At 40.3% G+C, this 27,648-nt stretch overlaps 1 protein-coding gene across 4 annotated transcripts in view; it reads right to left on the bottom strand.

Annotated features, from left to right (window-relative positions):
- LOC135216346 (coiled-coil domain-containing protein 22-like) overlaps positions 1–23,784 on the bottom strand; it is a 394,256-nt gene extending 370,472 nt beyond the window's left edge. For all 4 annotated transcript variants that reach the window (XM_064251575.1, XM_064251573.1, XM_064251574.1 and 1 more), the window contains exon 1: positions 23,626–23,784. In XM_064251575.1, the coding sequence (XP_064107645.1) occupies positions 23,626–23,683 (58 nt within the window). In that variant the 5' untranslated portion in view covers positions 23,684–23,784. The remainder of the gene's footprint in view (positions 1–23,625) is intronic.
- Positions 23,785–27,648: the final 3,864 nt, after the last annotated feature.

The raw sequence follows: 27,648 nt of genomic DNA on the forward strand, positions 1-27,648 counted from the left end.
TCCGCTCTTTCCAGCCTTCGGAGAATTGTGGGAGAACTTGCCTGCCACTTTCACGCTTGGTAAGCTCAAACCGGACTGTGCAATGGACCAGTTTGGCGAAAAGCTTCCAAGGCTGCCTGATACCTTGATCCAGGCAGAGTTCGACGCTCGAACTAGGTTTGGAAGATCCCTAAATTCTCTAATTATCACTGAGATGGCTGCTCTATCGTATGGCACAGAACCTCTATTTAAGATTCTGGCCAAGTCTCAGCTTCAAACGGTTCAGACGGATGCTTTCGACTTCTTCCAAGCTAGGAGGAACTGCCGAAAGCACGTTCTGCAGGAATGCACTATTAGGCACGAACCTAATAGACTCCTGGCTTCCAGCATGTGGGGGGCGGACCTCTTCCCAGAGTCCGCTGTGAATGAGGTGGCACCATGAGGCTGCTAGGCTCAACCAGAGCCTTAGAGCTAGGTGGGGTATCTCCTCTAAGAGGAAACAAGAATCCGCCCCCGCTGCTGGTAAGAAACTAAAGAAGTCTGGTAAAAGGTTCCAGCCTTACCAAAAACATCAGCAGCAACAGCAATTCGTTCAGGCCGTCCCAGTTACCCAACAGGGACAACCTTCAACCTCAAAACAGACCCAACCCATCCTCCTGTTGTCTCCTCAGTCGCAACCCTCGACCTCCTACGCACTCTCGCCGGCCTTCAACCCTATGTATGAAGGCCAGGCTTACCCTCCCTTTAATAGGCAGTCGAGAGGTAGCAGAGCGAGAGGCCACTTTCGCCAGCGTGGCACAGGAAGAGCGACAAGGGGTAGGCAGTTCAGAGGAGGGCGTGGAGGTCAACCCGCCCAACAACAGTGAGGCTCCCCAGGTAGGAGGGAGGCTGTTCCTCTTCCGTCACAGGTGGGGGTTCAGCAATTGGGCACAGAGCATAGTGTCCAAGGGATTGGGTTGGAGTTGGATCAAAGATCCCCCTCCAATCAAATCATTTTATCAGGAACCTTCAAAGGAATTGACAGATTATGCGAGCGAACTCCTTCAGAAAGGAGCTATTGCGAGAGGTCAAGCATCTAAAATTTCAAGGTCGCTTATTCAGCGTGCCAAAGCAAAGGCTCAACAAAAAGAAGGGTAATCTTAGACTTGTCAAGGCTAAACTCTTTCATTCGTTGCGACAAGTTCAAAATGCTTACCATCTCGCAGGTAAGGACCTTACTTCCTGTGGAGCCGTCACATGCTCCATCGATCTTACAGACGCATACTATCATATCCCTGATACCAGGCACTTCCGCCCATTCCTAGGATTCAGACTAGGAAATCAGACATTCTCATTCAAAGTGATGCCCTTCGGTCTGAATGTAGCCCCCCAGGGTATTCACGAAAATAGCAGAAGTGGTGGTGCAACAATTGAGAACTCAGGGGATAATGGTAGCAGCATACCTCGACGATTGGTTGATCTGGGCACCAACAGTCGAGGAATGTCTCAAAGCCACGAAAAAGGTAGTTCAATTTCTGGAACATCTGGGGTTCCAGATAAACAAAACGAAATCCAGACTTACTCCAGAGTCTTGGTTTTCAGTGGCTAGGAATCCAATGGGATTTGTCTTCCCACAATCTGTCAATTCCAGTGGTCAAACGGAAAGAAATAGCCAAGTCTGTGAAACAATTTCTCAAATGCAAACAAACATCAAGGAGAAGCCAGGAAAGAATCCTAGGTTCTCTTCAGTTTGCCTCAGTGACAGACGTCCTCCTGAAAGCAAGGCTGAAAGATATAAACCGAGTTTGGCGATCGAGAGCAAACGCCAAATCTCGAGACAAGTTGTCAGTAATTCCACAGATCCTTCGCAATCAACTCCGTCCATGGACAAAAGTGAAGAACCTGGCCAAACTACTAGTACCCATTCAAATTCCCCTTCCAGTGTTAACCATTCACACGGATGCCTCCCTGTCCGGGTGGGGGGGATATTCTCAATTCAAACAAGTTCAGGGGACTTGGTCAGTTCAGTTCCGCCAGCTCCACATAAAACGTTTTGGAAGCAATGGCAGTATTTCTTACCCTGAAGAGACTTCTTCCCCGAAAAAGTCTCATCTAAGACTGTGTTTTTTTGGACAGTGCAGTGCTAGTTCATTGCATCAACAGGGGAGGGTCCAAATCCAAACATGTGAACCATGTCATGATAGCCATCTTTGCACTAGCAGACAAACACAAATGGCATCTGTCCGCCACTCACCTGGCGGGGGTAAGAAATGTGATAGCAAGACGCTTTGTCCCGGTCGGTCCCTCTGGAATCAGAATGGTCCCTGGACGACAGGTCATTCCAGTGGATATGCCGGAGAGTCCCAGGTCTCCAAGTAGATCTCTTCGCTTCACAAGCAAACCACAAGCTCCCTTGCTATGTGGCCCCCAACCTGGACCCTCTGGCTTATGCCACGGACGCCCTGTCGTTAGATTGGAATCAGTGGAGAAAAATTTATGTCTTTCCTCCAGTGAATCTTCTCTTGAAAGTCTTGAGCAAGCTGAGGACTTTCAAGGGACTAGTAGCCCTGATTGCTCCAGACTGGCCCAAGAGCAACTGGTATCCTCTGCTTCTGGAATTGGGTCTCTGACCTCAACGGATTCCCAATCCCAAGCTGTCACAATCAGTACAAATGAGGACTGTGTTCGCTTCCTCAGGAATTCTTCAGACCCTAACTTTATGGACTTCATGAAGTTTGCGGCTAACAAAGATGCTAACATTGATCCACAAAACATCCTCTTCCTAGAATCAGATAAGAATGAATGAATAATTAATAATTATCTGGCGTCGTGACTACCAGGATCATTGATGCCGAATGAAGCCATTTGGACAACCAATTTGGGAAAAATCCACACACACATCATAAAAACTCTTAAAGTTCCGCATCAGTTATTGTACTATAGCTAGCGCAAAGATGCTACTTACGCATTAAACACCACCAAAGCTTAATTATTATTATTATTATAAAATAGTTTAACCAGGCCACGGAGCTGACCTTCAGCTCCCATGGGGCTGGCCCAAAGGATTAGATAAAATGCAAGGTCAAGGCCAAAAGCCACGAGCTTGGACCAAACAGGTCTTATAGGATAATAAATAATGAATTAAGATTAAATAAAAAATTGCACAGAGGCAAAGGCTTTCATACTAGAACACAAACAGGCAATAAATACATTTATTCACGTTTCCATACATTCATTCTAAAAACCCAAAGCTAAAAACTACACACATACATGAAAGCGAAATACCTAAATTTCGTTAAAAACCCCAACTTCTTTTAAAAATTCAACAACACACTCATAATCATGCTGCGCTTCTTCACCCAATATCTTTGTCAAACTGTAACTACCATCTCTATCTCTTTTTTGTCTTTTAAAGTGCTGCTCTCTCAGTTCCCCCCCCACCCGATGACTAGGACATTCAACTAGCAAATGCTTAATAGTCACCGGGACGAGACAGTCATCACAGTAAGGTTGGTATTCACCACTCATGAGATACCCATGTGTCAATCTTGTATGTCCTATACGGAGGCGGCATATCGTTACTTCCCATTTCCTAGGCATAGATTCATATTTCCAAGGGTGTGTACGTGTGGCAAACTCTTTCATTTTATTTGGTCCTGCTTCGTTCCATTGCTGTTCCCATAATCTTGCAATGAACTTTGATATACTAGGAAAAAAGTCTCTATATGGTACAGCAATTGGTCTTGGTATCCGACCTCAACGGATTCCCAATCCCAAGCTGTCACAATCAGTACAAATGAGGACTGTGTTCGCTTCCTCAGGAATTCTTCAGACCCTAACTTTATGGACTTCATGAAGTTTGCGGCTAACAAAGATGCTAACATTGATCCACAAAACATCCTCTTCCTAGAATCAGATAAGAGAGAGTCAACTATTAGACAATATGACTCAGCTGTTAAAAAATTAGCATCCTTCCTGAAAGAATCAAACACTACAACCATGACAGTTAACTTAGCTATATCCTTTTTCAGATCCTTGTTTGAAAAAGGTTTAGCAGCTAGCACTATTACTACTCATAAATCGGCTTTGAAGAAGATCTTCCAGTTGGGTTTCCAGATAGATCTGACTGAATCTTACTTTACGTCTATCCCTAAAGCCTGTGCTAGACTTAGAACCCTTCTCAAATGGGCCTACTGCAGTCTCCATGGTTCTTAAATTGATGTCCTCAAACTAGCATCAGATACTGACAACTCGTCTTGTACATTCATAATGCTTCTTAGAAAGACGTTATTCTTATTAAGCCTAGCTTCAGGAGCTAGAATTTCAGAACTGTCGGCTCTATCCAGAGATGCGGGTCATGTGGAATTCCTTCCCTCAGGAGAAGTTCTGCTTGCTCCGGATCGTAGTTTTTTGGCTAAAAATGAGGATCCTTTTGCAAGGTGGGCTCCTTGGAAAGTCATCCCACTTCCGCAAGATCCTTCTCTCTGCCCAGTATCAACTTTAAGAGCCTTTCTATCTCGCACATCCTCAAGATCCTCAGGTTCTCTCTTCATGAGAGAAAAAGGTGGTACTTTATCAGTAAAAGGAATTAGACAACAGATCCTTTACTTCATTAAACAAGCCAATCCTGATTCATTTCCAAAAGCACATGACATCAGGGGAGTAGCCACCTCAATTAACTACTTTCAACATATGAACTTCGAGGATCTTAAAAAGTATACTGGATGGAAATCTCCGACAGTCTTTAAACGTCACTATCTAAAGTCCTTGGAATCTTTAAAATTTTCTGCAGTAGCAGCGGGAAACATTGTTTCTCCTGATACTGTATAGTAGTCATAGTATAAATCCAGGTCTCCTTTCTACCTACCTCGTCCAACATGCCTCACCCTATCGCCATGCTACTCGGATACTCTAGCCTTAGCCGCTGAGATCATATTGGTGGATTGTCCCTTATTTTTTGCTAGGGACATCCACACTATGTACTTATAATGTACTTCAGTGTACCTACCCTTATTTTTATGCTAGGGTAGGACACAATGTGTTTGTTTATTATGTAAATACCTTATTTAAGTGAATCTATTTTGTTAAATTGCATTGCATTATTGTATATTACTATGTTTAATATAAGTTAATTTTAAGTACTTTATATTATTGGCTTTCTTTTTATGTCATTGTTTAGAATAAGTTAGCTTTAAGTACTTAGTTTATATTCTGTAATATACCTGATTCACTTGTTTTTTTTTATTATATTATATCCCTCTTTTTTACAACTGATTTTCATTTGTCCTTTTTCCCATCTTGTCTGTTTCTCTGGTACTCTTTCATAGGCCGACACGAGCTGAGCCCAGAAAAAGGATTTTGACGTAGGAAAAATCTATTTCTGGGTGAATTGGCTCGTGTCGCCCTTGAAAACCCACCCTGTATTTGTTTGCCCTCCTGCAGGACAAGATGTTCATAGATTAAGGATGACCGCTAGGGGCGCTGCTGTCCGTGGCGTCCCTAGTAGTAGTAGTAGCGGCCGCATCACCCGTTAGTATCAGCTATCTCTAGTGGGGATTTTGATTGGAAGGTCTAAATGGTGAATGTCTCGTGGTAGTGATCCCACTCGCCCCTATTCTCATACCGACACTTCTTTTATAGAGTGAGCGAGTCAGTTTTACTGACATTTTCTTAATTTTGTTTTTCTCTGGTAATTTTAGATTAATTTTGCCTAGAAAGAATGATATTAAGGATCCTTTCATAGGGCGACACGAGCCAATCACCCAGAAATAGATTTTTCCTACGTCAAAATCCTTTTTTTTCTTTTTTTGATTTCTAAATTTTTTTTACTTTTTTATACTTTACATTTTTTTTTTTTTTTTTTACAAAATTTCAATTTCTTCACCACTTTCAACTTTCTGTTTTTTTTGTAGTATTAATTGGATCTTCCTTTTTGCTTACTCCTACTAAAGGCCTCTTTAAAAAATAACTATCCAAGGAAGATTGCTTCTGCCTACTTTTCACAATGTTCCTGAAATGACTCAGGCAAACATCATCGAACTGCGCAGGCATATGACCTGTGTAAGCCTTTTCGGGGTGTGTCTTTTCTACAAATGATTGCACCTTATGAAAAGCAGCTAGAGCATCCTTAATTTCTGCCGTTGTCATAGGGTCCTCCTCCTCCTCTTCGCCGCTGCTAGAGAACTCTTCTTGAACGACGTTATGTTGCATGGCCTCCAACTTCTTCAGGTCATCCGTCGTAAGCTCCTCTTGGTGCTCCTCGAGAAGGTAATTGATGTTGTCCTCGTCGACAACCAGCCCTATGGACTTGCTGAGTGCAATGATCTCATCAAGATCTGGTTGCGAAACAGTTTCAGGATCGTCAACTGTTTCTGAATCTGCACCAGCTTCACCCACGTCGAATCCCTCGAAGTCTCGGGCGGATAGGGCATCAGGCCAGAGTTTCCTCCACGAAGAATTCAAGGTTTGCCTCGAAACCTCCTGCCAAGCTTGATCGATGAGTCGGATGCATATGACCACATCGAAATGCTCCTTCCAAAATTCACGCAAGGTGAGGTTTGTGGTATCGGTGATGTCGAAACATCTCTTGAAAAGATGTTTCATATACAGCTTCTTGAAGTTCGATATCGCTTGCTGGTCCATGGGCTGGAGGAGAGGGGTGGTGTTAGGCAGAAAATAAAGAACATTGATAAAAGAATACTCTTCTAGGATATCTTCCTCGAGGCCAGGAAGGTGAGCAGGGGCATTGTCCAACACCAGCAGACATTTCAGGGGGAGGCGCTTCTCTTCCAAGAATTTCTTCCCTGTCAGGCCGAAACACAGATTTACCCACTCGGTGAACAAAAGTCTCGTTACCCAGGCTTTTGCATTAGCCCTCCACATCACTGTAAGCTTCTCCTTTAGCACTTTGTGGGCCTTGAAGGCTCGAGGAGTCTCCAAATGATACACAAGTAGGGGCTTCACCTTGCAATCCCCACTGGCATTCGAACAAAGTGTGAGCGTAAGCCTGTCTTTCATAGGCTTATGCCCAGGTAGCTTCTTTTCCAGAGTGATGTATGTCCGACGAAGCATTTTTTTCCAAAAAAGGTCAGTCTCATCACAGGACTTGCTGAGAACTGTAGCCTTCCTTGATCGTCATCTCGTTGAACGTCTTAATAAAGGCTTCGGCCGCTTTCGTGTCCAAGCTGGATGTCTCACCATGCTGCACCACCGAATGGATGCCAGTCTGTTTACGGAATTTTTCGAACCACCCATGAGAAGCCTTGAAGTCTGGGGTTGGTGTCAATGTCCCTTCTCCTCCATCGTCTTTGGCCTGGGCAATCAAATCACCGAAAATAGTGCTGGCCTTCTGGCAGATTGCCGTCTAGGTTATTGTATTGCTAGCGATTTCTGTGTCTTTTATCCAGACAAGAAGCAGCCTTTGAATCTCGTCGTTCACGTGGCTCCTCTTGCTAGACAAAATAGTCACGCCCTTGGAAGGTGTAGCTGCTTTGATGGCTTCCTTCTGCTTAAGGATGGTGCCTATCGTCGACGGATTTCAGCCATATTCCTTAGCGATCACACTCAATAGCATACCAGCTTCATACTTCTTGATAATCTCCATCTTTGTCTCTAAAGAAAGCATCCTCTTCTTTCCGTGAACTTTAACTTTCTTGGGACCCATGACTATGTATATACTGTACATAATTAAGTTATGTAGTACATATACGTATGTACTCAAGTTCTCACACAATACGATAAAGTAGTACTACAACGAAATCACTAACGAATTTACGTTAATAAACGAAATCGTATAGAACGAACGAATTCGGCGTGCGCATAGAAACGATGCTCCTACCGAGTGGCCGAAAAAGCATGCTGCTACGAAGATGCATGATGGGAGAGATGCTGACCAATAGGAGAGCAGGATCTTATGGCAGTGACTAGCATCAGGAACCAATGGGAGAGCGGGAGGATGGTGGCGAGTCTATTCAGTTGGCGGCGTGCGAGTTTTAAAATTGTTATCAGTGGTCCGGGCAAATCTCGGGACTTTACAGCAACAACCTTTCTTATCCTGAACTATTTTCATATGTAGAGCCAAAAAAATCTTCGTATTTGCTTTCGTAACTCTAATTTTTCTTAAGTTGAGCCTTTCGTATGTCAAGGTACCACTGTAATGCCATTTGGACTCACATCCGCTCTTCTAATGTTTGTTAGATTAATGTTACAAACTCTAGGAGATATAGAATATGTTGCAGTATACTTGGACAATGTTATCATTTTTAGTAAAGAATTGGAAAGCCATCTCAAAACATTAGAATTGGTCCTAGAGATTAAGAATTGCAGGACTAAAAATTAAATTAAAGAAATGCCAGTTCCTGATGAAGTCCTAAGAATACTTAGGTCAAGTAATTAGTGAAGACGGACTGCGCATGCAGGCATGTGAAATAAGAGAATCCAAGGTTCTGCTCCTTTCCTCTGCCAAACTCCCCAAAAAATAGAAGTCTGGCTCCTACACTCATGCAGAGAACGGCGTCCTCATTGCTAGAGGAGCCCCTCAAAGAAGTTTTCTTGATGGATTTAGAAAAGAACCTAGTACTTCCTCTTGATATTGTGATGTATCTCTGTCTGGCCCAAAATGATTGGCCTCTTGAGGGTAGAGGTTGTCTTGCAACCATCGCTGAAGGATCTCTTGGTCTTTTGGAAGACTGGGCGAGGAGATCCTGAGTACATTTCTTCTCCAGATCCGAAGCAACTCCTAAAACCGAGGCTTCAGGAAACAAGTGTCTCTTATCTAAGGGGGGGGTATAATAGAGCCGATTTCTGCGAGGATGTAACGCCCTTTGACTTGTAGGAACACTAGAGCTCCCTCTTCTTGAGCGTTCCCACCGTGCAGGGAGAGAGCAAGTCGTGGGAACCATCCCTAATCCCCTTATTGTACACGAAAGAACTCCCTTCCAATCCGTCAAGAGGTTCTCCAAAAGCCAAGGACAAGACCTATTCTTGTAGGCCAGAGTACCAACAGACCAATAAAGAAAGTTAAAAACTTTAAATACCTTGAAAATGCCTTTCAAAAGATGCGCCAACTCTGAGGCAGAAAACAAAATCTTTGCCAAAGAAAATGCAGAGCATCTGGCTGCTTCTACAAGACCAGAAAAATCTCCCTGTGCAGAGGCACAACCATCAAAGGAAGGAACCTCTTTCGTAGCATACGACAAGTATCTCCACCTGGAGATTTGGGAAGGCGGAAAACAAAAAGAGGTCTTGCCTTGTTCCCTCTTTTCAGCAAGCCAAGCGTCTATCTCATTAAAAGCCTTCCCAGCTGAGGAAGACAAAACCATCTTCGAGCGGTTCAAGGAAGGCATTCTGTCCATAACAAAAGTCGATTCAGGAGACGATAGAGAAGTCGGCTTGAAAAAGGACGGATATGTGGCAAGCAAGAACTTCAATAAAGCCACATACGCTGAAGAGGGAGCCTCTTGATCCTCTGTAGCTTTGTCTTCAGATGAAATATGGGAAAGATCCACATCTGCAGGAGCTTGAGGTGTGGCTGCATCAACTTGTGTCCCTGTCGAAACAGCCTCTATGAGAGTTTGAGGTGTTGCAGCGTCTCGAGGTGTCTGAGGAGACTATGTAGAGGGAGCTTCAACCACTACTGGTGCCAGTTGAACTGTTGTGGGCTCTTGCTGGACCAAGTCGTGGGAGCTTGAAGTGAAGAAAGAGGCTTACTCAGTAAAAGCAGAATATTGTCAAGCTTCGCCTGAATGGGATTTACTGTTTCAACAGCAGAAGCAGCAGCAGCCGGAGCCGAGGGAGTCGAAGGGAGCTCCTGCGTGATGCAAGCAGGCGCTAATTGGTGTGCGACAGAAGTGAGCTCGGGCACCAACAGGCCCTCGACTACGTCCGATGGATGCTCCTGCACAACATACACAGGAGCTTGAAGAAGAGCCAAAGAGCAACGATGAGCCTTGGGCACCAGAGAAGCGTCAACTTCTGAGAGACAGTCAGAAGAAAAACACTCTGGGCTGTCCCATTGACTGCAAGAAGGGCGTGGTTCTCCACACTTCTTAGTAGGAACCACTGGAGCTGCATCCGAAGCGCCTCTCTTCAACAGTCGAGCAAGTCTCGACCGAACACCACTGGCGTCATGGAGAGTTGTCATCCGAACTCAACAATTTATGCATATCCAAGGAGATACCTTTCCAATGGTTGTCTGTTGCAACCTGGGAAGCGACAACAGGTTGAACTGAGGGGGCAACTACTCGTGGGCAGACACTACCAACCTCCCTTGGCCTACCAGTTTGACTCCTCCCTGCACTGGGGAGTGTGACAGTGACCTTTGCCTAGGAGCGTCGGTGGACCGAACAGCCACCTCCTCCACTGGCACATTACTATCACTTTTTGCCTTTTCCATAAGGACCTTCACAGACACACCAAGCTGCTCCATAGTCTGTACTAACAGAGCAAAATGCGCATCAATCTTTTCCTCTAGACAGTTGATGGGGTTGGGATCGGAAGTGCGGGAGCCTGCAAACGGAGGTGGGGACATAGCAAGAGAAGTGGGAGCAAGAGCTAAAGATACTCAGGAATACTCAGATGTGAATTAAATTCAGAAGAATCCGGTCTAGCTGATTTTGAATTGGTCCTAATCAAAGCCTTTCTCTACCTATCTCCCTCTAATTTCTTTAAATGAGATTCCAAACCCTTTCACTTCCTTTCATCCCAATCAGCACATTCATTACATGTATTATCAAATGAACATATTTGCCCTCTATAATTAGTACATAAAGTGTGATTATCATACAATTCCTTGGTTAGCCTAGTCTTGCAACCTCTAGCGCAATACCTAAACCTAGCAGAACCTGTGTCTGACACTGTCGAAAACACTAAGAACTGACAGTTACCAAGGAATAAACAAAAAGAAGAAAAAAAAAGCTATTTCTTATCACAGAACCTAACGCTATCTAAATGATTTCCCAAGATGGCTAATACAAAAATAGAGTACTTCACCGATTGCCAATACAAAAGTACAGACCAAAAAAAAAAAATTTCAGGAATAACTGCAACCGACAACCATAGCCATTGGCCGGCAGAAACAAACTGAGCCCATTGCCATGTTGTTCCTCTCTCTTGCCCCAAAAGTGGGCGGGGCACTGTTACCTAACCAAAATAAATCTATAATTAGAGCAACCCTAAAAATTTTGGGATTTTAACTGCTGGTGAGTTTAACTCTTAGCTATAATTACTGGGGAAGTTGTATACATAATTAAAAATGTCATTTTTATATATGTAACTTACCCAATAATTACTTAGCTGATTCCACATTGATGGGGGAGGGAATCATGGACAACATAATGCCTTAAAACAAAAATCCCAGAATAAACATATGGCTAACATTGAAGCAATGTTGTTGTTTACCCGCCTGTTGAGGGAGCTGCTGCACGTAGATACTGCCACTGGTCAGCGCTCATCTCAATGTACAATGGCACGACAGTAAAGCTGTGGGGCACCTATGCTGACATGGGACTCTGCAGTGAAGGAGTTCTCTGAAGGCTGACAGTGTTACAAAACTACACTTTCCATATATGGCTTCCACATCACGCAAATAATGTATCGCAAACACTGATTTGCAACTCCAGTACCCCGGTTATCAGCGGACTCGGTTATTGGCGATCCGGTTTTATGGGGCTTGTCTAGCGCCATAAAATAGTCAATTTATGGCACCATAACACGCCGAGTTTTGCTTATCAGCAACCCGCAGAGAAAGGAACCCCTGCCAATAATCGGGGACTGCGGTACATTTTTGGAGTATATCAAGGAGAAGGAAAGATTATGTCTGAACACGACCAAGGTCGCAACTGCCCTCACATCATGCACTTTAACTTTCAGGGCTGACAAATCCTTTTCCACTAACTGGGAGTGAGCCTCTAAAATGAGATCCCTTGAGAAAAACGATATTATATTGCGTTCTTAGACACTGGTCTGGAAGGATTCTTTACAGAATAGCACAGATTATTAAAATCTCCTTTTCAGTGAAACCCCCCCCCCCCACCCCCTGTATTCGCGCATTCCGGATTATCGGACTCATGTATTCACAGATTTCTTTCTGGAACATATACTGTATCCCCATTATTGGCAGAAATTTCGTCTATTCGTATTTTTCTATGAGAAATATCCACACATCATAAAATGCACTTTTTGTAATAAAACTATTAAAAGAAAACAGGTATAAACATTTTTATAGAAAGTTTGGTACGCATCCCCCACAAATACAGGGGAACACTGTAATCATATCTGATTTTTGTTAGAAGTATCAGAGGGCTCTCATTCACCACAGTACCCTTTCAGCCTCCTCCACACCAGCCAAATCTGTTAGACTTTTACTAACGAGACAATGAGGCCATGGTTGCGGAGGATTCTTGTATTTTGCTAAAAATCTAGTAAAAGAGGACATACGGCATCTCCTGAAAATCCTACTCTTATATCGAAAGTGTGCAGCTCACTCACTCTTTTGGTTGTTGCTAGAGCAATTAGAAAAATAATTTTCTTCGTCAGATCCTTGAGCAAGGTAGAGCCAAGAGGTTTGAAGCGTTCACCAGTCGACCATTTCAGGACCACATCTAAATTACAAACAAAAGAGGTTTCTTTCTTTGATTTGGAAATATTAAAAGATTTGAAAAGATTGGAGAGATCTTGATTATTACCAATATCCAAGCCTCTACTCTATGTCAGAATAGAGAGCTGAGCATTGCTCTATGTATATCCCTTAATAATAATAAGTAATCCCTAATAATAATAATAATAATAATAATAATAATCAATAATAATAATCAATAATAATAATTAATTAATCAATAATCCATATAATAATCAATAATATAATAATAATAATAATAATAATAATAATAATAATAATAATAATAATACATAATAATAATAAATAATAAATAATAATAATAATAAATAATAATAATAATAATAATAATAATAATAATAATACAGAGAGAACAAAGATCCCCTCCATGAAAGCCTACAACACCAAGAAATTAAGGGAGAAAACAAGTGAGGTCAATGAAATAATGGGCATAATACACACCACCAGTATCACAGAAACGAATAACTTGACATATGCAGGAGCAAGATTAGTAGCAGAACTGATGGGGATTCGAACACCAACACAACCAACCCAACAGAAACCAAAACAGCAACCTCCTTGGAAAAGGCGCCTGGAAAAGCAAATCATGGTGATGAGATCTGACTTGAGTAAACTGAAAGAGATGGCAGAAAAAAGGCTAAGAAGCAAGAAAACAAGGGAGGAACTCAACGAGAAATACAAAGTACAAGAGAGGGGACTAAACAACACAATAGAAGATGTAAAACAGAGGCTTAAGGCCAAAGCACATAAGATCCAACGGTACATGAACAGGAATAAGGGATACCAACAGAACAAACTATTCGGAACCAACCAGAAAAGACTATACAGCCAACTAAGAGGGGAAGACAACCACCCAGAAATTCCTGAAACCGAACCAAGTAAGAGACTCTGGGAAAACATATGGAGCAATCCGGTATCACACAACAAACATGCAACATGGCTCCAGGAAGTCAAGGAAGAAGAAACAGGGAAAATAAAACAAAGATTCACAGAGATCACGACAGACACAGTCAGACACCAACTAAAGAAAATGCCAAACTGGAAAGCCCCAGGTCCCGATGAAGTCCATGGATATTGGCTCAAAAACTTCAAGGCCCTACACCCACGAATAGCAGAACAACTCCAGCATTGTATCTCAAATCACCATGCACCCAAATGGATGACCACAGGAAGAACATCCTTAGTACAAAAAGACAAGAGTAAGGGAAATATAGCCAGTAACTACAGGCCTATCACCTGCCTACCAATAATGTGGAAGTTACTAACAGGTATCATCAGTGAAAGGCTATACAACTACCTAGAGGAGACAAACACCATCCCACACCAACAGAAAGGCTGCAGAAGGAAGTGTAGGGGCACAAAAGACCAGCTCCTGATAGACAAAATGGTAATGAAGGACAGTAGGAGAAGGAAAACCAACCTAAGCATGGCATGGATAGACTATAAGAAAGCCTTCGACATGATACCACACACATGGCTAATAGAATGCCTGAAAATATATGGGGCAGAGGAAAACACCATCAGCTTCCTCAAAAATACAATGCGCAACTGGAATACAATACTTACAAGCTCTGGAATAAGACTAGCAAAGGTTAATATCAGGAGAGGGATCTTCCAGGGCGACTCACTGTCCCCACTACTCTTCGTAGTAGCCATGATTCCCATGACAAAAGTACTACAGAAGATGGATGCCGGGTACCAACTCAAGAAAAGAGGCAACAGAATCAACCATCTGATGTTCATGGACGACATCAAGCTGTATGGTAAGAGCATCAAGAAAATAGATACCCTAATCCAGACTGTAAGGATTGTATCTGGGGACATCAGGATGGAGTTTGGAATAGAAAAATGCGCCTTAGTCAACATACAAAAAGGCAAAGTAACGAGAACTGAAGGGATAAAGCTACCAGATGGGAGCAACATCAAACACATAGATGAGACAGGATACAAATACCTGGGAATAATGGAAGGAGGGGATATAAAACACCAAGAGATGAAGGACACGATCAGGAAAGAATATATGCAGAGACTCAAGGCGATACTCAAGTCAAAACTCAACGCCGGAAATATGATAAAAGCCATAAACACATGGGCAGTGCCAGTAATCAGATACAGCGCAGGAATAGTCGAATGGACGAAGGCAGAACTCCGCAGCATAGATCAAAAAACCAGGAAACATATGACAATACACAAAGCACTACACCCAAGAGCAAATACGGACAGACTATACATAACACGAAAGGAAGGAGGGAGAGGACTACTAAGTATAGAGGACTGCGTCAACATCGAGAACAGAGCACTGGGGCAATATCTGAAAACCAGTGAAGACGAGTGGCTAAAGAGTGCATGGGAAGAAGGACTAATAAAAGTAGACGAAGACCCAGAAATATACAGAGACAGGAGAAAGACAGACAGAACAGAGGACTGGCACAACAAACCGATGCACGGACAATACATGAGACAGACTAAAGAACTAGCCAGCGATGACAATTGGCAATGGCTACAGAGGGGAGAGCTCAAGAAGGAAACTGAAGGAATGATAACAGCGGCACAAGATCAGGCCCTAAGAACCAGATATGTTCAAAGAACGATAGACGGAAATAACATCTCTCCCATATGTAGGAAGTGCAATACGAAAAATGAAACCATAAACCACATAGCAAGTGAATGCCCGGCACTTGCACAGAACCAGTACAAAAAGAGGCATGATTCAGTGGCAAAAGCCCTCCACTGGAGCCTGTGCAAGAAACATCAGCTACCTTGCAGTAATAAGTGGTACGAGCACCAACCTGAAGGAGTGATAGAAAACGATCAGGCAAAGATCCTCTGGGACTATGGTATCAGAACGGATAGGGTGATACGTGCAAACAGACCAGACGTGACGTTGATTGACAAAGTCAAGAAGAAAGTATCACTCATTGATGTCGCAATACCATGGGACACCAGAGTTGAAGAGAAAGAGAGGGAAAAACTGGATAAGTATCAAGATCTGAAAATAGAAATAAGAAGGATATGGGATATGCCAGTGAAAATCGTACCCATAATCATAGGAGCACTAGGTACGATCCCAAGATCCCTGAAAAGGAATATAGAAAAACTAGAGGCTGAAGTAGCTCCAGGACTCATGCAGAAGAGTGTGATTCTAGAAACGGCACACATAGTAAGAAAAGTGATGGACTCCTAAGGAGGCAGGATGCAACCCGGAACCCCACACTATAAATACCACCCAGTCGAATTGGAGGACTGTGATAGAGCAAAAAAAAAAAAAAAAATAATAATAATAATAATAATAATAATAATAATAATAATAATAATAATAATAATAATAATATCCTTTATTTCAGCTCAGGGCCATATACATAGAATATACAAAATACAGACAGTAACATACACAATCTGGATACATGAGACATGATAAAAAAAAAAAAAGAATAATTGGCACTTATCCACAAAATAGCTGAGGTAGCATAAAAGATAGTAATCATAATACAGGTAATAACAGTAATAAAATTGTAATAATGAAAAATTGAAATATCAGCAATAAATATAATAATGACAAAATCTGCAGATGACATCTTGCCAATACAGAGATTAAGTCCTTTAGGGGACAAAGGCCTCATTTTCCCATCTTTCCCGCAATTTAGATCATCTTCTTGCCTCACTCCTTAGGATGCTTTGTATGAGCGAGTTGCTGCTGTTTCTCACTCGGGTTACCAGACTGGACATTGTTCACCTAACAATGATATTTAAATTGTCCAGGTGGTTTTCTATGAACATCTGTGTGGCGGAATGGTAGCAGGGAGTGTTTGTGAGGCGTCTCAGATTGTCATTGTGCACAACAGTGATGCGTCTCATGGTCTCTCGGGTATAGTTCGTCAAGAGGGAACACCCATAGATACTGTAGCAGTACGAGCGGAAGAGCAGCAGTTTCACGTCTGGGTGACAGAAGGCAAACCTCCTTGCAATCATGTTGCCAATTCCACATAGTTTACAACGCCTCTGTTCAATGTCTGCCGTATCTTTTAGGTCGTCGGTGATAATGTGACCCAAATACGGGAATTCGTGCACAAATTCCAACCGATGGTTTCTGAGGAAAATTTGTGGTTCTGCAATATGCTTAAGCGATCTCGGGAGCAGCGACACGGACTGGGTCTTGGTTTCGATGAGTCGTTGAAGACCTTGCACTGATGGGGAAATCAGAACCATATCGTCGGCATAACAGAGGTTGTTTATAGTTGTTTCATTCACGGTGCATCCGATTGGGAGTGAGTTCAGTTTGACATTCAAGGCATCTGTGTACGTATTAAACAGGTATGGAGAGAGAATGCCCCCTTGCCGAAGCCCGTTTAGGGAGCTAAAGGTGTACGATAATACGTTAACCCATTTGAAACAGTGCAGAATTCTAGACTTGATCAGAGTCCTCTTCATCCAAAGATATGGGTTATAATTGTGGATCTGTAGGTAGCACTGAAGGAGCCGGAGATTTCTGAAGCAGAAGTAAAATATCGTGTAGTTGATGTTGTAACGGCATCAACAAAAGTGTCTACGCTTACTCTGAAACAAACAGCCTCAACCAAAGTGTCTACGCTTACTCTGAAACAAACGGCCTCAACCAAAGTGTCTACGCTTACTCTGAAGCGCTTATCAGGGTGCTCAGAAGAAACAGGGTGCTCGGTCCTATCAGGGTAACTGTTTAAATCAGGGCATTCGGCCACTTCAGACCACTTTGGTGCTCCTTTCTAAAATAATGAGAAGCAGATAGGGAGCGATCAGTCAAAGCAGTACACTCCGAACCATCAGAATGTTCAGCTGAATCAGGGCGCATTGAGCATGAAGAACGTTTCAGGGACAAAGACGAGTGCCTGGCCATCCTCTCTTGACGATCCGGGGTAGGGAAATGCTCTGGACCATTCCACTTGCTGCAGGATGATTGAGAGCTCAATGCAGGCTCTCCACATCTTGCTGAGTAGCTGAGGAGACAGATCCCTGGCAGAACACCTTTTCAGGGGATGCACACAGAGTTCTGGCTATCAGTGCTATAAGGTGCCAATAATAGCTATGGCACCATAACATAACTAAAGGAGGCACCATTAACCAGTGATCGGTGCCATACATGCCATAAATCACCAAGTTTCAGTTAATGGCGGTTTCACTTATCAGCACCCTGCCAAGAACAGAACCCCCGCCGATAACCAGGGACTGCCTGTATAAGCCTCTTGCTAAGCAAAGAGACTCCTGAACTAGATGAAAGTTAGCTCACTTCCGAGATGCCTTTCAAATGACCGTCTCGTCTCAACCTGGAACGCTACAGGTTGGACTGAGGGGGATCAGCTGTCCATGGGCATACCCCAGTGACCTCCCTTGGGCCTCCAGCATGCCTCCTGCCATGTAAAGGGGAGTATGGCAGTGACCTTCGACTGGGAGAATCGTGGGATGATCAGTCACTTCCTCCACTCTCACTTCACTTGCACTACCACCACTTTTCTTAAGTTTATCCATATGGACTCTTACCGATACCCCTATCTGGACCAATGTATTAACCACTACACTGAAACTTATATCAAACTTACTTTCGAGGCTGGTGAAGCGATCAGGTTTGGAAGTGTGGGAGCAAGGAAAAGGAGTATGTGGTCACAGAGTGAACAGACGCAGGCGTAATAGGAATAGGCAAAGGGGAAGACACAGTAACATCACATCAAAAGGCAAAAGGGAAGACACAGAACAGCAGAAACCCCATATTCACGTTTTCCAGATTCGCGGACTCACGCATTCACGGATTTCTCTCTGGAACATCTCCCCACATTATTCACAGATTTTCACCTATTCACAGTATTTTTCTGAGATAAATCCACAAATTCCTGTTTTTTTAATCAATTTCATCAATAGGTTTTAATAATTTTTATAGGGGTTTCAACTATTCACGGGTTCTAACTATTCCTGTGTGTTCTTGTACGCATCCCTGCGATTATGGGGGACCATTGTAATAGTCATATTACTATCAATAGGGGTTAAGACTTGGCTAGATGCCAATTTACTACCAGCTTTAGCAGCCACCTTCCTCTTATGATCCCTTTCTTATTTTGCTAAATGGGAGGATCAGGTCTTCCACTTCTGTTCTGTCCACTCCTTACACTCGTCACAGGTCAAACTAATACGGAAGGCCCCCCGTATTCACGTTCTCCGGATTCGCAGACTCTCGCATTCACGAATTTTTCTCTGGAACATCTCCCCCCATCATTCACATGAAATTGGCCTATTTGCAGTATTTTCCATGAGAAATACCCACAAATTTCTGTTTTTTATAACCAATTTCATCATAAAATGCACTTTTTGTGATATAACTATTAAAAAAAACAGGTATAAAAATATTTAGTGCATTTCTCTTGAGTTTGAACTAACAAAATAGGAAGTTTTAAACATTTATATAGGGGTTCCAACTATTCACAGGTTCTAACTATTCGTGGGGGGTCTGGTATGCATCCCCCGTGAATACAGGGGGGACCACTGTAATATTCTGATTACTATCAAAAGGGGTTAAGCCTTTGCTAGATGCTAATTTACTACAAGCATTAGCAGCCATCTTCCTCTTACGATCCCTTCCTAAATTTGCTAAATGGGAGGATCAGGTCTTCCACTTCTTTTCTGTCCACTCCTTACACTCATCACAGGTCAAATTAATACAGAGGGCCCCCCGTATTCACGTTCTCCGGATTCACGGATTTCTCTCCAGACCATGTCTACCCATTCATTATTCATGGGAAATTCGCCTATTCACAGTATTTTTCTATGAGAAATATCCAGAAATTTCCAGAAATTCCTGGGTTTTTTTTTAGCAATTTCATTGTAAAATGCACTTTTTGCGATAAAACCACTAAAAATCCCAGGTAATATAATAAATTTTAGCGGGTTTTTCTTGACTTTTACCTACCAAAATAGGCTGTTTTCAGTGTTTTTACAGAGGTTTCAACTATTCACAGGAAGGTCTGGTACACATCCCCATCAAATATGGGGGGACTACTGTACTACAACTCTGGCTTCTGCAATTTGTGCAAAGGGTGTGAGAATCATAGGTTACTTTAGTCATCTGAGTATGGCAATCTTTGCTGTAATAACAAAAACTAGAAGAGCTAGTGTTAGACCTAGTTAAGTTAAACAGTCAATTCAGTGATCAAATGTAACAATTAAGGAAGAAATTCAACAATAATGACGAAAGGCTACCAAAAAAATACTTAACCAAGGCAAAGAAAACCAAAATGCAAACCACCAGCAGTTTAGTCAACATCAATGTTTAGACTTCACAAGCAGCAGAATCAAATTAGCGACAGAATCAAATTGAGTAATTAAGTACTTGGCCGAGTTGTTTCTCTCTCCTACCCAGAAAGTGGGCAGGGTCTGTAACCTACCTAAAAACAAAAGAATCGTTACCGCTAATTTCGAAATTCAAACTGTTGTCAAGTAGAAACTCTTAGATAAGTAATTACTGAGTAAGTCACATATATAAAGGTGCAATTTATATGTAATTGACACAAGAACTGAGCTTTTACCTTGTAAATTTAATTATATAGTACAGTACGTATAGGATAAAGTTAATACTGTATACCTCTACAGTGTGAATAATATATGCAGTTTAACCCTTAAACGCCGATTGGACGTATATACGTTGACATAAATTGTCTGTTGGGTGCCGATTGGACGTATGGTACGTCGATATAAAAAGTTTTTTTTTAAATTCGCTAAAAAATACTTATAGGCCTACTAGGGGATGCTGGGAGCTCACGGATCAAGGCATTGTTTTGTTTACAATCGTTACCCAGGCACGCAAGCGCGAATTTCTTTCTTCTCGCACTAAAAAACATCAGCAACACATCTCAGAAATTATTTCTTCACTTTGACATAATTTTTGCACCATTTTATATTAGCCGTTACATGGAGTATTATATATGAAAATGTGTGCAATTTCATGTAGAATACAACTAAAAACAACTCATGGTTGTAGCTTTCATCAGTTATGAAATATTTTTATATAAATAACAATAAGTGCCAAAATTTCAACCTTCGGTCAACTTTGACTCTACTGAAATGGTCGAAAAAAGCAATTGTAAGCTAAACCTCTTACAGTCTAGTAATATTCAGTCATTTATCTTCATTTTGAAACAAATTCGAAGTCTCTAGCACAATATTTAGATTTATTGTGAATTAAAAAAAAAAAAAAACTTTCCTTCCCTCTGCGCGCAGATTCTCTGCCGCAAATCTCCGAAATGCGTACGTCGCATTCTCGTAATATTTGCTCCATTTCATATTAGGCGTTTCATAGATCAAGGCGTTGTTTTGTTTACAATCGTTACCCAGGCGCGCTAGCGCGAATTTCTTTCTTCTCGCACTAAAAAACATCAGCAACACATCTCAAAAATTATTTCTTCACTTTGACATAATTTTTGCACCATTTTATATTAGCCGTTACATGGAGTATTATATATGAAAATGTGTGCAATTTCATGTAGAATACAACTAAAAACAACTCATGGTTGTAGCTTTCATCTGTTTTGAAATATTTTCATATAAATAACGATAAGTGCCAAAATTTCAACCTTCGGTCAACTTTGACTCTACTGAAATGGTCGAAAAATGCAATTGTAAGCTAAAACTCTTATATTCTAGTAATATTCAATCATTTACCTTTAATTTGCAACAAATTAGAAGTCTCTAGCACAATATTTCGGTTTATGGTGAATTTATGAAAAAACTTTTTCCTTACGTCCGCTCGGTAACTCTTCCGAAGAAATCATAAATTTATCGTCCGATTGCCGTAATGTTTGCACCATTTTAAATTAGCCGTTACATAAAGTTTTACATATGGAAATGTGCGCAATTTCATGTAGAATACAACAATAAACAATCCATTGGTGTAGCTTTTATCAGTTTTGAAATATTTTCATATAAATAACGATAAGTGCCAAAATTTCAACCTTCGGTCAAATTTTACTCGACCGAAATGGTCGAAAAATGGAATTACAAGCTAAAACTCTTACATTCTAGTAATATTCAATCATTTACCTTTATTTTGCAACAAATTGGAAGTCTCTAGCACAATATTTTGATTTATGGTGAATTTATGAAAAAAAAACATTTTCCTTACGTCCGCGCGGTAACTCTTCCGAAAAAATCAGAATTTTTTTTCATCCGATTGTCGTAATGTTTGCACCATTTTAAATTAGCCGTTAAATAAAGTTTTATATATGAAAATGTGCGAATTTTCATGTAGAATACAACAATAAATAATTGAAGGTTGTAGCTTTTCTCATTTTTGAAATATTTGCATATAAATCACGATAAATAGAAAAAAAACCACGTTCGGTCAACTTTGACTCTACCGAAATGGTCGAAAAAAGCAATTGTAAGCTAAACCTCTTACAGTCTAGTAATATTGTCATTTATCTTCATTTTGAAACAAAATCGAAGTCTCTGGCACAATATTTAGATTTATTGTGAATTAAAAAAAAAAAAAAAAAAAAAAAAAAAAAAAAAAAACTTTCCTTTCCTCCGCGCGTGCGCAGAATCTCCGCCGCAAATCTCCGAAATACGTATGTCGCATTCTCCTAATATTTGCCCCGTTTCATATTAGGCGTTTCATAGAGTTTTATATATGAAAATGTGTGCAATTTCATGTAGAATACAAAAAAAATAATTGAAGGTTGTAGCTTTTCTCTTTTACGAAATATTTGCATATAAAAAATATATTTAAAAAAAATTTGACATTCGGTCAACTTCAACTCATCCGAAATGGTCGAAAACTGCAATTGTAAGCTAAAACTCTTACTGTATAGTAATATTCAATCATTTATCTTAATTTTGAAACAAATTGGAAGTCTCTAGAACAATATTTCGATTTATGGTAAATTTAAAAAAAAAACAGTTTTTTACGTTCGCGCGTTACGAATTCATGCATCATTTTGTGATAATATTTTCTCTGTGTTGCTTTGATCGTTTTACAATGTGTTATATACCAAAAGGATTGCAATTTAGTGTACAATACAACGAAAAAAAATTAACTTGTTAGCTTTAACCGTTTTGCTCACAGCGCGATTTGAATACAATTATATGTGAAATTTTGTTTTTGCGCTATCATATATCACATTATTTATATATGATAATGATATTTTTTTTCATTTATGATGGTTGCATACTAAACTTCAGGCAATGACAAAAAATGGGAGCCAAAATGAACTCTTATTCTTGAAAACTAAGCGTCCTGTGATTTTTTGAAAAAAATATTTTTTCCGCTCCAGCGCTCACTCCGAGACCCCCCCGGCATACGGGAAACTATTTTTATTATGCCCCTTCGGCGTTAAAGGGTTAATTGTATTGATTATATAATACATATACAGTAGTAAATTACATATTTGTACAATGGCCTAAGATCTAGTAGCTCATGAAATGGTTGGATGGTGTACAGATTTCAGACATTTTTTTATGCCATATGTAACAAACAACAATTACTGCTGTAATATATCTTTTACTTGTTCTGGACACACATTTGAAGTGTTTATTAGTTTTTTATTGTGGAGATACCAAATGCAGTAAAAAATGGTTGCTACTTGTTCAATGTCAAATCAGCATGTATGTATGAATATACTAGTACATGTGTGTATGCATGTGTATACATACACATATGCATTATGCTAAGGTAAATTACACTATGCACTTGCTATTTGTTTGATAGTAAAGCAAAAAAAAAATGAATTTGGCAAAATATACAGACAATACATACATACACCTATCAAATTAATTTACAGTTTTGTTTAGATATGCATGCATATATATGGTATGTAATAATTTCAATAAAATATTTCAGTTAAATACCTCTACTTACAACATGATCCTTGTAAATAAAAGTCACAGTACAGAACTCAAGTTCAAGATGGACTTGATTTAACTGGGTATTTCCAGATAATTAGTAAAGAATCTTTTGGGAATTGCTCCAAACTCAAAAGTTAAAAACAATGGAGTTTATTCTCTAAAAGCAATAAACTTACTGATGGGCTCATCAGATACTGCTGCAGTGTCTTTTGGTAACTTCTCAATAAGGAACATCAAAATCCTCCTCAGTTCAGCTTCATTTGGGTAGAGTAGTGACTGATAACCGACATCACCTGGATATCCTATATCCTAAAATGAGACAAATTTAACTATGCTAGCTTTAAATAAGTATGCTCATTCTTTCAATACTTCACTGCTGTACTATACTCTAAGAACTTCAACTGGAAAAACTGTGGCTCAAGTTGCATACAAACTGGGATGCAAAACAATATATGTATGTATAATTCAACTTTTAATTATGTCTACATATAATTATATCTTCATTCCATCAAAAACCTGAAATGGACGTTTTACAAAGTTTAGCTCCATTAGAGAGCTCTATGAAAACTAAAAGCTTACACTATTGGTCAACCTTGGTCTGATAATTTATGTACATACTTATATAAAAATGACATTTTTATAATAAAATAAAGATTTATGTATACTTACCATTAATTACAAATAATCAGAGTCCTCCCTACTGCCCTCTCATGGACATATAGCACAAACAAATTGAGTTCTTCAGCTGTGTTGTATCTATTCTTCCCCGAAAGTGGGCAGGGCTAGTTACCTACACCAAAACAGCAGAAGTTCTACTGCCAATTCAAAAATTTAAGCTGCTGCGATAGTTAGAAACTAATAGCTATGTAATTACTTGAGAAGTATTTATAAAGCTATTTTTTTGTTTTAAAAATCTTTTATTTAGCACTTCTGTATCCCTTAAGAACCAGCATAGTCCGTATTAACAATTTGTGCTTATATAGAAAAATAGTATATTGAAACATACAAAGATTATAAAATTGTAAGCTAAAACTCTTACTGTATAGTAATATTCAATCATTTATCTTAATTTTGAAACAAATTGGAAGTCTCTAGAACAATATTTTGATTTATGGTGAATTAAAAAAAAAAAAGTTTTTTACGTTCGCGCGTTACGAATTCATGCATCATTTTGTGATAATATTTTCTCTGTGTTGCTTTGATCGTTTTACAATGTGTTATATACCAAAAGGATTGCATTTTAGTGTACAATACAACAAAAAAAAATTAACTCGTTAGCTTTAACCGTTTTGCTCACAGCGCGATTTGAATACAATTATATATGAAATTTTGTTTTTGCGCTATCATATATCGCATTATTTATATATGATAATGATATTTTTTTTCATTTATGGAGGATATGTATAGACGTCAGTCTTCCTCTAAGGTCTAGGATACCAAGTCAGCATTCTTGCGCAGCTGGTGTTGAAGACATGACATCTCTTCTTCTGAAATCTCTCTAACACAAATTGCAGACTTCCTTCTCTTCCTGAATTCTTCTCGAGACATAGATACATCCACCATCAAGGGTTAAAGAGCTATGCTAAATTTGGTTATTGGGCATAGAAGATTGGATTTGTCTGCAAGCTAAATTCGGTTAGAGGATTGGGTCTGTCTGCAAGTCAAGACATTAGTGACATAAGTCCTTGGATGCATCAAAGCAAGAGAAGACAGCTACAATTTCCTGGAAATGGATGTTGTCCTTAAATGGCTATTGGGCCCTCCATTTGAGCCCCTTCATTCCTTATCCCTCAGGGATTTAAAAAGGAAAACACTTTCTGGGTGCTTTGGCTACAGCCAAGAGTATTAGTGAACTACAGGCCTTTGATAAGAATGTTGCATTTTCACAGGGAGATGCAGTCTGCTCGTTTTCTCTAGGCTTTTTGGCCAAGAATGAGACTCCATCCAGTCCCTGGCCCCATTCATTCACGATCACAGGGATTTCATTAGACCAGCAAACCAAGAGAGAGCTCTTGTCCAGTAAGAGCATTAAGGCATTACGTATCTCAAAGAATTAAGAGGATCAGAGGCCCCTCTCATAACTTCGGGTGCTTGGTCAAGAACCCCTCCCATCCACTGTCCAAGAATGCTTTGGCTTTCTTCTTGAGGGACGTAATCTCCGAGTACTCGGAAATTCGAGAGGATGTCTTACCCATCTTTAAAGTCAAGGCCCTTGAGATAAGAGCAGTTACTACTCTGTTAGTTTTTAAGAGTAACTGTGCCCAGGGCAAGGGCACTTGTTTATTATATTGTAATGCTTTGGCAGCCTTCAGAGTACTCCTTCGTTGCAAGAAATTCGCCTATTTGCAGTATTTTTCTATGAAAAATATCCACAAAATTCCTGTTTTTTCTTATCAATTACATCATAAAATGCACTTGTTGTGATAAAACTATTAAAAAAACAGGTATAAAATTTGTAGTGGGTTTTTTGGTTTTTTGTTGAGTTTTAACTAACAAAATAGGCCATTTTAACCGTTTTTATAGGGGTTCCAACTATTCGAGGGTTCTAGCTATTCATGGGGAGTTGTCTAGTACGCACCTCCACTAATACAGGGACAACTGTATGCCCCATTATCTGCAGAATACTTGCCTATTCACTATATTTTCCACTGAAAAATTAACAAATTTTGTGACCAAATGGCCATTTTGTTTTGTGCTTTCCATATTTTAGTATTCCAGATTTTAGCTTTTCGCGGGAGGGTGTGGTACCCATCCCCCTCGAATATGGGGGGGGTCTACTATAATTTCACTTGAAAGTTAGCTTAATAAGGTCACCCCATGGCCACGCCTTCAATCTACAATTACAGAGGACAATTAAAAATTAAAGAAAAATCTTGCAAAGCAAGAATTATCTTTATATTACAGACTGATGATGTGTCAGGATAGCAAGAAACTTCTGTTGATCTTCTTCCATTGGAACTATCAGAGTGTTTTTAAACTTGAGCAAAATGACTGGCAAGTTTATCACTTACATCTTTTGTATTGGCAATGAGGTCGTTCTTAACTTTAAGTACTGGGGGAGGATTGGGTATAAATTTCCCGGTAACTTTTTTATTTCCTTCCATATGCTGCATATAGGTGTTCAGCAGTTACTGGTGGATACAAATGAAGCCTATGAATGCCTTCTGGCAGTTTTCATTGCCTTTCAAAAACGAGCCCTCTTCAGTTTATATATTATCTTATTTGCTTTGGTTTGATGCCTTTGATGCCTACAACGATGCGTAAGTGATGTTCTTGTGACTCGGTGTAACAGTGTTAGCTCTTCAGACCACCACAGGACTGGTTGTCGCCTAAAAAGACCTGTAGTTTTCGGTATAGAATGAAAGCCTACTGTAAAGAATGTCCCATTTAAAAAATAGATTGCATCATCTGCTGAAGGGAAGTCCTTTGCATCACTTTCTATTTTGCTTTGCTCTTTAAATTTGTTCCAATCTGCTTTTCTAACACCCCACCATGGAAATCTTTGAACTGGTGGGGGTCATCATTGGAATTTATTATTATAGGAGCATGGTCACTGCTTTACCAGTCATCATTCGTATTCCACCTGAAATCCATCATGCAATTAGAACTAGAAATTGTATGGTCTAAGCATGAGACTGTACCTGTCTGGATATGAGAATGAGTGGGTTCCCCAGTATTTAAAAGTTTTAAATCTTCATTTTCAATTATGGAAGCTATAATAACATTTCCTTTTTTATTTGATGTCACATCTCCCCATAAAGGATGTCTGCAATTTAGGTCTCACACGAGAAGATATAGCCAAGGCAGCTCAAGAAGTAAATCAATTAGCTCTTCTCGAGTGATGGGATTGTTTGGGGGAAGATAAAAAGAACAATGGGATTGTTTGGGGGAAGATAAAAAGAACAATGGGATTGTTTAGGGGAAGATGATAAATTTAGAGAACAGTGTGTACTTTTGTCTTACGTGAATTTGGGCCACAACAGCCTGTAAAGGTGTATTAAAAGGGATTGGAAAATGAGGAAGATCCCTCCATGTCTTCCCACGTCCAAATTATATTGTGTTCTGTATGAAATATAGTCGCTTGGGAAGGGTGCGTGGACATCAAGCATTATTTCTATTTTTGTAAACATACAGCAGTAGGGGAGGATTCATTGAGTAAGACTTTAAGCTCCTCATATTTTACACTGTCCCTGACAGTT

Source organism: Macrobrachium nipponense, chromosome 6 (assembly GCF_015104395.2).
Source record: "Macrobrachium nipponense isolate FS-2020 chromosome 6, ASM1510439v2, whole genome shotgun sequence".
NCBI lineage: Eukaryota > Metazoa > Arthropoda > Malacostraca > Decapoda > Palaemonidae > Macrobrachium > Macrobrachium nipponense.